The sequence below is a fragment of the Alosa sapidissima genome, chromosome 9, assembly GCF_018492685.1.
Source record: "Alosa sapidissima isolate fAloSap1 chromosome 9, fAloSap1.pri, whole genome shotgun sequence".
NCBI lineage: Eukaryota > Metazoa > Chordata > Actinopteri > Clupeiformes > Clupeidae > Alosa > Alosa sapidissima.
Window position 1 is genome coordinate 18245451 of NC_055965.1, and position 14430 is coordinate 18259880.

Consider the following 14430-nt stretch of genomic DNA (forward strand, 5'->3'; position numbering starts at 1 on the left):
GAAAAGAATAAAAGCCTGGATCCTGATTTTCCATCGTCCTGACTGAGTCTTAAGAGAAATATGGTAGTAAAAATATACTATCAGTTGGGACTAAAACTACTCTACATTATGGCTCTGTGTGTTTGGGACAAAAATTACTCTAGATTATGGTTCTGTGTGGATGTTTTCTGTTCTTTGTCATATTGTGTTTGTCCAAAATGCCCCATTGACATCAATATGTTTTATATAGAGTCACCACACTGCCACCTGTGGTTGTATAGAGTAACCTGTGGTAGCTCTATACAAAACATATTGATGTCAATGGTGCATTTTGCCCATGTTCAGGGTGGATAGTGAAAAAGAAAGATTTGCATAAGACAAGTCAAATTAGTGTTTTTAAAAAGAAAAGATCATGGAGAATAAAGAAAAAAATATTTAAAAAATCTTTGTATATTCCCACAAGGTGTTTGGGTGCTCTGAAAATGAGAACCAAAATGATTTTTCAGACTTGTGAGGTCTGCTGTTCAGACCCTGAAATGATTTATTTTCTGTTCATTGTTTTTTGTGAGAGTGTTTCTACTTATCTCAGTAAGGAAAATAAATCAAGAGCCTATGTTGAGTACAAATATGTCTTCTGAAGGCTTAAACAGAGCCCAGCCAAAAACTCCAATAAAATTTGTATCAACTTTGAGGGACAGCTATGACCATGCAGGATTATCCAGACCAAACGTGACGATTTTGCTACATACTATTCCTATTTATGTACCAGCATGCACAATTTGAGCCTCCTACATGGTTTAGTTCTTGCGCTGTGGGCTTGTGAACTTTGACAAAAAAAATGTTGCATAATGTCTGATGTGCACCACTTTATGGTCTGATGTGCACCACTTTAGACTGACAGTTCCTGACCTAGGACATAATCTTTCAAAACTCTAATGATCTGAGATGCTGGGATTTTTAAAAAATGGGTTCTTAAAGGGCAGTCTCTCTTGTCTTGATTACAGGACAGGTAATCATAACTCTCCTCTCAGTTCAGGCCTGCTGTGTATATTTAAAGAGTTGTGTGCAGGGCATGTTAATCTAAATGGGTGGCAACCTCACACTTCAGGCGATGGCCTACAACCAAACAGGAAACCAAAGAAAGGTCAAGATGCTGATGCAGCTGCTCACTCTAAGGGTCTGTACAAAACGGAAAGCAGCTGCCTGCTTTGTTTCAACACAGAACGCCGTTGTCAGGGTACCAGAAAGAAGAATAATGTAAAGTTTGACTGCAGCAATAGCTGCTCACAATTAAATGGACATTGAAGGCAGCATGAAGGATACATCCATGCTGCCTTCAAAATTCATCAAAACGAAAGTATCTTAGAAGGCAATATTTTCACTGAAATATTTGATCGGGACATGCCTTGATGCCTTAGCCTGGCGAGCCAGACCCACATTAAAATGTAGGGTCTGGGCACTCACCGTTCGCAGTGCTCAGTCCGAGGGGCGGGATAATCAGTTGTCTTTCAAATTCCCTCTGCACGCAATAGGATTTGTTTTCAAGTAGCAGGGAATTCAAGCCAAACCGTTGCAACTCTGCCATCAATCATTATGTTAAGCCCACCAAATGACTCTATACATGATTTCAATGGCCTGATTAAGTTTCGATTTCTGGAGCTCACAAGCCAACGGAGAGTTGCTAGACTAGCCCTGGCAGCAAATGTAATTTGCTGCCGCTAGGGGCGCGTCTAGATTTCTAGGCTATTGATGCCTCGCTCCCCTGTTAGATATCTTGAAAGGCAGCATTTTTTTTTCCCCCTTTCATACATATTCGTACAACAAAAAGGACAACCAAAATCTATTAGAAGTAAAAAGTCTGCATTTCTAAAGTCATTGTGTATGTTTAAATACATGTTTAGGTTCACACAGAGATTTAATATGTTTGAAATTTGAATTCAAATGAGGTCACTGTCATCTTAATGGTTGTGTTCACCAGGCCTTTTTATTGATATTTGATAAGTTAGCATTATAAATCAGAAGCATTTCGAACAAACCCAGAAGGTTTTGTAACAAATTGTTTGCATGTATTGACAGACACTACTATAGATTTATCACCAAGAACAATAGAATTAAGCCTTCAACTTACAAATGTGCAATGTATGAAAAAGCAAATATACTGTAACTATGATTCATAATAAGTTTCACAAGCTGATGCTAGTGAACAGGAAACATATGGTAACAAATGTCTTATAACATTTTCTACACTAAAATGAATTAGCTTTGCTGTTAATAAATTACATTCTTTAGGGTCATTGTTGAAAAAAGCATAGTGAATGATTATTTCTTATTAGCATATTTACACATGAGGCAAATCTGGTATGGGAGCAAACAGAAAGCCATGCAATTTTTATCAAGACAATCACACAAAATGGAACATAATAAAATCAAAGATAAACAACGCCAATAAAATCATACAAATAAACACCAAGAAAACACAAAGCAAGACCAGCCATCATGTGTTCTTTCTGCATTATACATTTAAAAATAGAAAATAACTTAAGGGAAAGAGATAAAGAATTTGGTTCCAAAATGCTATATCCACCATGTTAATTAATTTATTTATTTTATTTATTTATTTATTTATTTACTTACATTACATTATTTTCGAATTCATTTCAGTAAAAATATTTTTGGGTATTGTTATTAGTTTATCAAAACACCACAATTGCAATGTGATTGATATTTCCTACACAATTAAATTAAAATAAAAAAACACAACATTTTAATATTTTTAAAAATGGATATATAGCGTTTCGGAACCAAACGCATCAAATGGTTTAAGCTTTCAGCGTTCCACCTACAGCACCCCATGCTGGGTGAACCTGGGAATTGCATCTCTCTACTCTCTCTGCCTCTTCCCTTGGTTCTCATAGTCTGAAGCTTCAGGGGGGATTGGAGTTGTGGGGGTGTAGATGGCACCATTAGATCCTCACATTCTGAGAGCAGAACACATGACAGACATACTGTATGATCAACACTAATTATGATTACATAAACGCACACACACTTATAGATTAAGTCATGTATTATAATGTCTTACGTCCAGAGTGTCATATTTAGGGGATCTGGTGGTGAGGTTTGAGACCTGTGTATGGGTCATCAGCAGGACCAGGCTGGACAGCCTAAAAATTATACAAATAAATAGTGTGATAAATAATAAATAAACACAATAAACATAGGACACTTATAGGACACTGGTTTGAACACTGGAAGTGTTTCACCACTGAATCACACTGAATCTGAATGATTTCTGTTTATTTGTCAAGGTCAGATTGGCAGGTCAATAACATTGACAAAGAATAATCAAATGATCTAGCCAGGCTAGCGCCACCACTTCTCAATGAGACGTGGTCTGGGAACCAAACGTTCATTTTCTCGTATTTGAAAAAAATGCCCAGATCCGTTTATTGGGTGCCACGGATGTCTATCAAATGAGTCTGCATAGCTAATCATAGTCTTGCTTTCCCCCGTTCTGTGATTTGTTCCCTATCCGAGGCAAAAATTAGGGCGGTAGTTTCCAGGCTGCCTTAGCAGCGGGAATCAAATCGCGCGCAAGGCAGCATGGGAACACCCAGGCTACAAATGATCACCAAATTGTGTTTCATTGTGGAAAATGCATTCACATCATTTAAATGACTTTCCTGCAGTATAAATGGTCCATCCCCGTTAATTTGGACATGAAGGCAATAACAGATTCATCCCCTCATACCTGTGGACCAGCGGTGGTGTCTCTTACTGCTGCAGTGCTGGTGCCACTCATCTCTCTGGTTTGAGTTCTGCAGAGAGAGATTTGTGATTTTAACACTCTTAACTGCGATCCCCACTGCTCATTCTCTAATTAACACACTAACATATTGTAAAGAATTACACTATAAAGAACAACTCACACTCTCTTGTGAACAGCAACTCCAGTCAGAACTCCAGCTACAACAGCCAGCATGCCTCCAATCACACCTCCAACCACAAGATATAAGGAGGAATGTTTGTTTGGGACTTTTTAGAAACAGAAAGCAACAACAGCAAAAAGGTAAATAGCAGTTGTATCACATAGTACATTAATATGCATCAGCAGTGACAGACTTTGGATGCAGACCTATAGATCAGAGTTCTAATACAAAGGTTATTTGATAATACATGTTCCTGGAGCTCAAATCGAGTAGCACAGAACCATGATGCAGTAGAATTTGACACAGAAATGCAGCAGTACACCCCAGTAAAATACAGTACATTCAAAGAAATGCAGCCAGTAAAAAAAAAAAAAAAAAAAAAAAAAAAAAAAAAAAAAAAAAAAAAAACTGGTTGCCACCCCCTTCTGAGATCAATTTTGAAGTGCAATTAAGAAACTGCTCTGGACCTGGCAAGGAGACCCTGACTCCGGTGGAGTTCTTCAAGCCGACCTTATTTTGTGCCTTACAGTGATAAAGTCCATCCACACCAGGGACAAGGTTAAATGTGAGGTTCGGCATCCTCCCTGTGCCCTGAAGAACTGTTTCATCTCCAGTCTTCCTATACCAGGTGTAGGTGTGCACTGGTGGGTTGGCATCACTGCTGCAGGTCAGAGTCACTGAGTCGCCCTCATAAAGGTCACCAGAGGGGATGAGTGATGCTGAGGTCATCCTGGGGGAGTCTAGGAATATGATAGTAAATAGATGCCAATGAACCCTCAATAAAAGTAGCCTTCTCAGTTCTTATTTACCCCATGCACGTTACTCTAAATTACCACATGAAGTCATAAATGTTTTCAGAAGTAGCATCTAACAGTACTCACAATGGACATCCACAAATGTAGCACTTGAATCACTGGCTCCATGTTTGTTCTCTCCCTTACAGTAGTAAAGCCCACTGTGTTTAGTGCTGATGTTAGTGATGCTGTAACTCCAGCCTTGTCCAAGCCATGTGGATTCAGACCTATGCTTCCTGTACCAGGTGAAGGTGTGTGCTGTTCGGTTGGCATCACTGCTGCAGGTCAGAGTCACTGAACTGCCCTCCACTGGTTCAACAGAAGGATGGACTGATCCCAATGTGTTTCTTGGAGTATCTGTCAGAAACATTTCTGTCATTTAGGTTTTTCACAGTCCATGGATTTCATGTAAGTATGTCCACTCACATACTTACATCTGACATTGAGAATCAACTCAGGTGAACTGTGAATCCCATGTCCTTTAACAGCACATGAGTATTTGCCTGCATCTTCAATGCTGACAGAGTCTATATCCAGCCTGTTGTCAGCTCTGTGTAGATTATTAACAGGCTGCGAGTTCCTGTACCAGATGTAGGTGGGGTTGTTACTCAGACTGCAGGTGGTGCTGCAGGTCAGTGTTACTCTGTCTCCCTCCTTCACTGTTGCTGAATTAACCAGCAGTTGCAGTTCTGAAAGAGCATTATAAATAAATAGCATATTTTGTCCATGTGTCCACTAACATTTCAAACACTTTTGAGGATTGCCATTATGAAATATGTATAATACCTGTTACTGTGAGCCCAACAGTTAAACCAGAATATTTTCCTCCTTTATCAGTTATAAACCTGAACTGATAACTGTTTGAGTCACCGAGGCTAAGGTTTCCTATCCTCAGAGTTTGGCTATTTTTATTATTTTCAGTGTAAATCGCTCGGCCTTGATAATGTTCCTCCAGTTTCAAGTCCGGTGGGTTCTCTTTAGCTTTCCCCCACATGGTAATCCAGTATGCCTTTGTGACTGCATGATCACAAGGATAGGTGTAATAGCTGTGGAGTTCCACTGAGGAGCCCTTCAAGGCACAGATGCTCTGCGGAGTGGAGGTCACACTCCAACCACTCAAAATACCTGAAACATGGACGCGCACACACACAAACACAAAGTACATAACCAATCATAGAGTGGTATTAATTGCCTAAAATTAGTCTCAACAGTTTGTGTTAATCTTTATCAGCAAGACTGCAGCCATGTTCATAGAGCAAGAACAAAACCAAACTAATCTGTACTTACACACAGATGGTGATGGGTGAGCCTCATGTCCTCTTACAGCACAGGAGTAATAACCACCAGCATCCTCTGTTCTAAATGAGGGTATGGACAGGGTGTTGCTGCCGGTTGTGTGCGAGTTGCTCAGAGGCTGTGAGTCCCTGTACCAGATGTAGGTGGGGTTTTTACTCAGACTGCAGGTGGTGCTGCAGGTCAGTGTCACTCTGTCACCCTTATTCACTGATTTTGGGCTCACTTTCACATGAAGATCTGTGTGCAAAAAGACTTAAGTGATGATTGTCATATAGAAAAAATTAAGTTATTATTTTACTGAAAAAACAATCCTTTTAGTTAGAAATTTAAAATCCATTTTTCATAATACTAACCTGTAAGTGTCAGAGAGACCTCAGATCCAGCTAATTTCCCTTTTGGGTCATCAGTTATGAACCTGAATTTGTATTTTTCCACAGTGTCACTTTCTCTCAGATCCTTGACTCGTAGGGTGCAGTTGTTGACTTTATCACCAAGATATTCCACACGCCCCTGATATCTGGTGTCCAGACTCAAGTCACCCGCGTCTTTTGTCCCAGTCATTTTGATGTGCCAGAATGCCTGTATGATTTTTCGATTCCTTGGATATGAGTAAGTGCAGGGAATGTCCACAGATGACTTCTTTAAACCACAGATGCTGGTTGAGGGATTAGTCACTCTGTAGCTCTGACCAAAGACACCTAGTCACATGATAGAGACGTTAACGCATTACTGTTACTGGACCTTCCACAGCTGAAGATCTGCCTAATTCAGATTTGACAGCAGTTATAGCTTTGTTACAGCTGCTCACAACCACATAGACAGTATCACTGTAGATATGACCTTATATATGAATATATGACCACATTAGATACACAGGGCCAGATGCAGCTTCAACATTTAATGAGGAGATAAACAGTACAGTATAGAGCAGGATTACCTGATAAAAGGCAAAAGACTGCAGTGAGAATCACAGGGCCTTTTGTGAATTGCATGGCTGCACCAACCTTTTAAAAAAGACAAGCCTTATCACTTTGGAGACAATGACAATTATTTTATATTAGATGAGCCAAAAACCAAAATCTAGTAATTTTGTATTCAGCAGAGACATTATCTGTTTGCAAATGTTCACCATTAACAAGTTAGTGTTACCACACAGTAGGCTACTTTATATTAATAATCAGGACAGATATTGGGCAGCAAACAAAGTGGTAAGTAAAGACCATGAGAATATCCCTTACTACTGCTTGTAAGATATCAAATCATGATGTTCAAAACAAGATCCAAAATGTCCCATTTGTAAAAGTACTCAAGTTCTCACTGACACATCTGTTATTGGCCAACCTTTCCTTCAGTCAAGCTGCTAATAACTTATGAATGCGGCGGTGACAGAACCAAACATGAGCAGAAACAAACATGCTGATGCAGGGGGCAACCCACTACTTCCCCTTATGTAAAACAGAACGGCCTTAAGATGCATTAACATTAGGGTAACCAAGACCATTTCAAACAAACGTTTCATATCTAGTGAAATGCTATTTTCTAAGCATAGTTTGCAGAACCATAAAGACTAATACTTATTATATGCCCCAGACGCAAACATGAAATAAACTAGATGTACCGCAGAGTGGTACAAAATATGACCGCTGCCCAGTCCAGCACATTTTTTCCACAAAAATAAGTCACGTTTGTCAAATTGTGTTAATTTCCTACTTTGTTCCCTTTATGTGTTTGTAATTGAGTGTGTGGTTGTTTTTGTGTATATGTGCGCTTCTGTGTGTGTTTATTGAGTGTGTGTGCCTGCATGTAAGTTTTTTTTTTTTTTTGTGTGGGTGTGTAGGTGCATGTGTGTGAGTATGTGTGGTTATGTGTTTGAGTGCGTGTTTGTGCATGTATGTGTGCATGTATAGTGTGCTATTCAACTACTTTACCAATAAACTAGCCCATCAGTTACAATAATGCATACAGAACTGGTTCCTTCCTTCAAAATACTGTAGGGGACTAGTGAATCGCCATTATTTAACAATGTTAACAAATATCAAATGTAACGTGTGTGTGTGTATTTTTTTTTTTATATACACACACAAATTAATGTATTGTATGGCCCCCCATGAACGAATGTCCATGAAACTTGGCATGCATTCAGAGGGTGTCATAACGATCCTACACTTTCAATTTCGTGCAGTTTTGACCATGTCAGCCAGAGATATTGTGATTACAACACCTAATGTTTTGCTTTTTAATTTTTATTGGTGGCGCTATACATGAAATGAGTGGTAATGGGATGGGTTGACAAAACAAAACAAATCTGACTAAACCTATATGACCGCTTCGCTTTGCGGCGGTCATAATTATATACACACTTACTCACGCACGCATGCAAGCGCACACACATACACACACGCAGAAACACTACATATAACTCTGTAAACTGTGAACCATATAGCCAAGAGCATATAGTTATAGTTACAGACAGTTATATTATTTTGCAGACACTTTCGTCCAAAGCAACTTAAAAAATATAAACCTTAATAGTTAAAATGAACAGTTAGTTACATTAAGCATAACAGTAATAATAACAATAATAATATCAAATATCATAAATTAAAAATATTGTGTTTTATATTACAATAACAAAACCAAATATAATTGAGAAACCACCACAGTGATCTATTAAGTGTCATATAGGGGATTTGAATTTAATTCTGGCTGCCAATACGCCTGTTTGAGTCGTGATTCACTCGGATCTTTCACTCGGATCTTTCACCCGTATCTTTAAATTAACCCATGAGTCGCGAGTCTCTAGTATCATTAACTCGGATCAGTTGAGTCCTACTACAATTCAATCTAAAACGATAAACAGCGCCACACACAAACCTCTTGCAATTAGCTAGCCTACTAGCCATCATAGCTGCCAAAAATGTAACAATTTCGTAAGTAGGATAACCACAACTCCACAAATCAACTCAAGCGACTGAGTGAGCAGGCAGTCTGAGATAACTGGTTAACTTCCCGCAGAGCCGGGTTAGTCGGATCAGCCGGCCGGTTAGTCTACATTGAGTACGAGTCGGCTACGGCTACGTTGTCATGAGTGGCTGTAGACGAGCGAGTAGCTCCTCCTCAAAGTGAAAAGCAATTCCACAACAAAAGCCATTCTTTACCTCTTAAATAACATTCAATGTTCTGCATGTAGCCTAGGCATACTTTAGATTTGGTGTATAGATGTAGCATATTAAAATGCAATTAGGTCGCGCAGACAGTCCGAAACATTGCATGCTCTTAATGGAGCTGCTTTGTATACTCGGGTTAGTCGGATCGCTGGGCCGGGCGGTTACGTTATGAGTGCGAGTCAGCCGAATCAGCTGGCTACGTTGTCATGAGTGGATCAGTAGACGAGCGAGTAACTCCTCGTCAAGGTGAAAAGCAAATCCACAACAAAAGCCATTCTTTCACTTCTGAAATAACATACAATGTTCTACACGTAGGCATAGCCTAGGCCTACTGTTAAATGCAATTAGGTCGCGAAGACAGTCCGAAACATTGCAAGCTCTATATGGAGCTGCTCAGGCTAGCCGGGTCAGTTGGATCAGCAGGGCGGGCCGGTTACGTTGTTATGAGTGCGAGTCAGCCGAATCAGCCGGCTACGTTGTCATGAGTGGATCTGTAGACGAGCGAGTAACTCCTCGTCAAGGTGAAAAGCAAATCCACAACAAAAGCCATTCTTTCACTTCTGAAATAGCATACAATGTTCTACACGTAGGCATAGCCTACTTTAAAATGCAATTAGGTCGCGAAGACAGTCCGAAACATTGCAAGCTCTGTATGGAGCTGCTCAGGCTAGCCGGGTCAGTTGGATCAGCAGGGCGGGCCGGTTACGTTGTTATGAGTGCGAGTCAGCCGGCTACGTTGTCATGAGTGGATCTTTAGAGGAACGAGTAACTCCTCGTCAAGGTTAAAAGAAAATCCACAACAAAAGCCATGCTTTCACTTCTGAAATAACATATATTCTGCACGCATAGCCTACTTTAAAATGCAATAAGGTCGCGAAGACAGCAATGTCCGAAACATTGCAAGCTCTGTATGGAGTTGCTTGAGTAGGCTAGCCTACCTGGGTCATTTGGATCAGCCGCGGGCGGACCGGTTACATTATGTTGTTATGAGTGCGAGTCAGTCGAATCAGCCGGCTACATTGTCATGAGTGGATCTGTAGACGAGCAAGTAGCCTAGTTTCTACTCGTGTCAAGGTGATAATAATAATAGGCCTAATGAGAATAGTAGTAGTAGTAATAATAATAATAATAATAATAATAAATAATAACAACAACAACAACAACAACAACAACAATTTAGTCACTGCAGGGCATTTCTACGTTCCTGTTTCTATGTCTACATTGAAAGTCAATTGCTTAGGCTAGGTTAAGACAATAAATAAACAGTCTGGCTCAAACTGCTTTCTTTCCCGTGAGTGGGTGGAGATTTTGATGCTATTATATTAGGCTATTTTATATTATATATGATATAATATTAGGCTACCTAACATGACAGACACACACACACACACACACACACACACACACACACACAGCTATGATTAATAGGCTAATAATATTAGTTGCCTAGTAGGCCTATTAGCTGCCTATAATACCTAATGGAATAGATTCCTAGTAGCCTACTATTAGTATATAGTAGTGGTAATAAACATTGTAGCAGAGTAGCATTAGACCTAGGCAAATTTTCTATTGTTAACAAAACAACAACAAATAATTAATTATTATAATATAGGCACACATGAACAATGTGTGGATGCACTTTGACCAGGAGACCAAAACTCTTAGGCTAAATGCAAGTACTTCAAAAACCTGGTTTCAAATCATGGAGGATCCACATCCAACATGAGAAGGCACTTAACGAAATGAAGCACCCCACTGCACTGCTTGAACGTAGGACTGAATTTCTTTGCGATTTAGCAATACTGACTCAAGTGACTCAAGTGACTCGTTCAACCCGGATCAGTTTAGTGAGTGACTCAGAATAACCCGGATCCTTAAAAGGAATCGAGTTTGACAGGCCTAGCTGCCAATGAAGAGAAACTAAGACAGGAGATACATGTATCATCTTTTATTAAAGATTAAAGATATGCTGTCACATTCTAAATCAACGGTATCATTACACAAGCAGGCAAGCCAGCTAACAATGAATTACACTACTTCTTTTTTGAAAAAACATTGACTTATTACCGTTCGAAAATCAACCTCTGCTTTCTGATCTTACACATCACACTTCACCAAGATGGTGGCCATTTCAGTAGATTTACTCAAACATTTTTGTGGAAACACAATAAGCATGGAAACTAAATGCACACTTCCTGCAACTGCATTAGCCTACTTGAAATAAGTTACTCCTCTAGTAAGTATTGACATGAAATAAAACAATAAAACATTGAGACCATTCAACAAAGCACACTGGGTAATAACAAATTCAACACATGAACTAGTTGCTATGGATTGTCTCTAGGCTTCCTCAGTCATTGTAAAGCTGCCGAAGCTGAACATTGTCCAAAACTCAATTTCTCAGACGAGTCAATTTGGGAGCTTGCATGCTACCACTCCTTCCTTCTCAAATGACTTGAAAAGGCTGTTTGCACAATTTCACAAATGATCACAGAGACCGAAAAATACCTAACATGCCAACTTTTTCCGGGTTTCACATATTTTAACTTTTCCCCCGCTGTCTTGCCATTTTAATATTTTCCCGTATAATATCCCATATTACTGTAATACTCTCATAACATTAGTCTTGCCATCTGGCCTGTCTGTTGTCCTGTTGTTACCCCCTTGCCCTTCCAGTGAAAGAGATGTATTCAAATCATCGTTTTGCTTGCTTGAATGCGAACTTAGAGTGATGTTAACCAATTTAAAGTTAACGACGTGGTTGTCGTGAGAGCACGATTCATTGACGCTTGCAGTGTTCGGCCGTATGTCTACGTGCGTACCCCATCAGACTACTCAGCAACGAGTAGACAAAGAATTTCCCCTGTTTGTATATTCACTCCAAGTTGGCCTACCATAACTTACCAACTTCACACTGTAGACCATAAACTGGCTATTTAATATGAAATAACCAAATGTATTTGTTCAACTTTATGAAGCAGAATTATGCACTGCTACTTGGAACGTAACACATTTTGTTTGCGCAGGAGAGCATGACAGCGATTAACAAATTGCACTTGTTGCTGGTTACCAATAAATACTATATATTTTTTTGCAAACAAAAACAGAAAGGATGGAGACAGCAAGCTAGAGATGGGCAGGAACAAGGTCAACTGGTAGAAATATTTATCAAAACGTTAGGAGCTGGATGTGTGGATGAATGAAGCACAATGCTTTACTATGTTAAGCATGCACACCGTTTAGGCTACACGGTAAACTACAAGTAAACCAAAGGTAAATTTAGCTTTTTTAGGGCTGGATAAAGTTGACCAAATTAATATAGGCTGTTAGTCGTGAATAAAGTAGGCTACTTTGTTGCTCCAACCCTTCCAACGTTAATGGGGACGAATGTTGACATTTTCCGTATTTTGTGTGAGAAACCCGGGAAATCTCCCTTTTTGAGGAGAGATTGAGAGATATAGCGACATATAGCGATTGATAGTGCATTCTTGTGATTGATAGGTTAATGATATAGATTAATGAACAGGCTAGAGACCGACAGTGAGCGATAGTTTAGATAGATAGTTGAACCTGATTAGTCTAACCTGCTTCATTCATGCATCCTTTATTTCCCTACAACATGTTCCAAAAAAAAAACCTGGGCCATAAGCATAGCCTACATTTTAAAACCATTGTAGCATTTTTCCTCTCCAGCATATTCCAAAGGATAAACATCTGTAACTGGCAGATATAAACATTTTCTAGTTACGGAAGGCATATACTAGTCTGAACTTTAAGCACCAGCAGGGAGTCGCTCTGGCCGAAAGCAAGTGTTTTAACCACTGAACCACGTGGCTGTGGACGTAATCTTGCATTCCATGTTGGCCATTTATATTCGTCGTCTGAAGCAGTTGTGCGTCACGGTCAAAATGTGATGTTAGCAAAACTGGCCACTAGATGTCACCATGGAGTTACGTGTGTCGGATTGTTTCGAAGCCTCGACACAATTCCGGCACAATTGCTTTGAACGTTTCGTTGTTTCACAAAGCCTCGTTCTGCCCATCCCTACACTCAGGGCAAGAAAAATAAGTCAGATCTGCGTCAGCAGAGTAGCCTGGCACGATGATGCTCCTCTTTAGCTCAGCTGGACAAGACGTACTGTAATTTAAAATAAATACACTTGTTAACCTACCTGAAGTCTGATGACTGAGTAAAAATCTTGCACAACCTCACAACAAGTAGTCGAATCCCAAATGCACTGTCCTAGACTTGTTGTCCTAGACTTGTTGTCCTAGACTTGTCACACTAGACTTGTCACCTCACAGGACTCCTTTATTTAGTCTTCTCCTCAACATGAAATGAGCCGGCCTTAAATAGGCCAGCCAATTACCCAATCAAGACTTGGGTTAAACCATTTTTGAGGGGTGATGGTCTGTACCAATATCCCTCTACTGTTCAAATCTTTCCTGTTACAGTTTTTCTCAGTCACTTTGGTGCTTTTTTCAGATCAGAATGAAAATTCTCATAACTATTAGTTCAACCTCCACAACATTTAGTCATTTGTGCACATCATACTAGCAATTTCTCCTTCCTCTGAACAAATTGCAAATGCTTTTGGACATGTATCAGTTGCTTTCATACAATTCTCTGCTGTTTTTTAACATTATCATTTGCTTATGTCATGTCAGTCAAAATGAACTATACTTATGGATGCTGAATAGTCATTCCCAATAAAACTAATAGTCTTCATTTCATTGCTTGAGTCATTACATACAAAATTGTTGAACTAGTTATCAAATTCTGTCACAATGCTGTAGAATTGCAAAGAACACCGTAAAAATATACGTATTCAGTGTCTTGTAGCCTACTCACTTACTCCCCTTATGTGTAACTTTACTGTAGTTTTCAAATGGCTGTACAATTACAGTAAAAAGATGCATACATACACATAGCCGTGGCCTACTGGTTAGCGTTTCGGGCTTGTAACCGGAGGGTTGCCGGTTCATACCACGACCAGTAGGAAGCACTGAAGTGCCCTTGAGCAAGGCACCTAACCCCTCACTGCTCCCTGAGCGCCGCTGTTGTTCTCTCTCTCTTTCTCTCTCTTCTCTTAGTTCTTGTTGTCTGAGGCCTCAAGGGGAACTGGAGTTGTGGGGGTGTAGGTGGCACCATCAGCAGAGATCTTCACATTCTGAGAGCAGAACACATGACAGATATGATCAACACTAATTATTATTACATCAACACAATACTCACACTTACACATTAAATAATATGTTGCAATGT

The 14430-nt window shown here is 39.7% G+C and overlaps 1 protein-coding gene across 4 annotated transcripts; it reads right to left on the minus strand.

Moving 5' to 3' along the window:
* Positions 1 to 2711: 2711 nt before the first annotated feature.
* Positions 2712 to 13480, minus strand: LOC121718575 (sialoadhesin-like). 4 transcript variants are annotated; one of them, XM_042103618.1, is made up of 12 exons: positions 13337 to 13480; positions 6936 to 7002; positions 6352 to 6696; positions 5990 to 6235; positions 5489 to 5827; positions 5137 to 5391; positions 4790 to 5059; positions 4376 to 4648; positions 3909 to 4014; positions 3731 to 3797; positions 3062 to 3143; positions 2712 to 2957 (listed from the first exon to the last, which is right to left on the minus strand). In XM_042103618.1, the coding sequence occupies exons 2-11, from the start codon at positions 6988 to 6990 to the stop codon at positions 3078 to 3080; spliced, it is 2022 nt and encodes a 673-aa protein (XP_041959552.1). In that variant the 5' UTR covers positions 6991 to 7002; positions 13337 to 13480; the 3' UTR covers positions 2712 to 2957; positions 3062 to 3077. The 4 variants fall into 4 exon arrangements, with proteins under 4 accessions (XP_041959552.1, XP_041959555.1, XP_041959554.1 ...); XM_042103621.1 differs by having other exon boundaries at positions 3909 to 3975; positions 4436 to 4648; positions 13337 to 13474; XM_042103620.1 differs by having other exon boundaries at positions 4436 to 4648; positions 13337 to 13474.
* Positions 13481 to 14430: the final 950 nt, after the last annotated feature.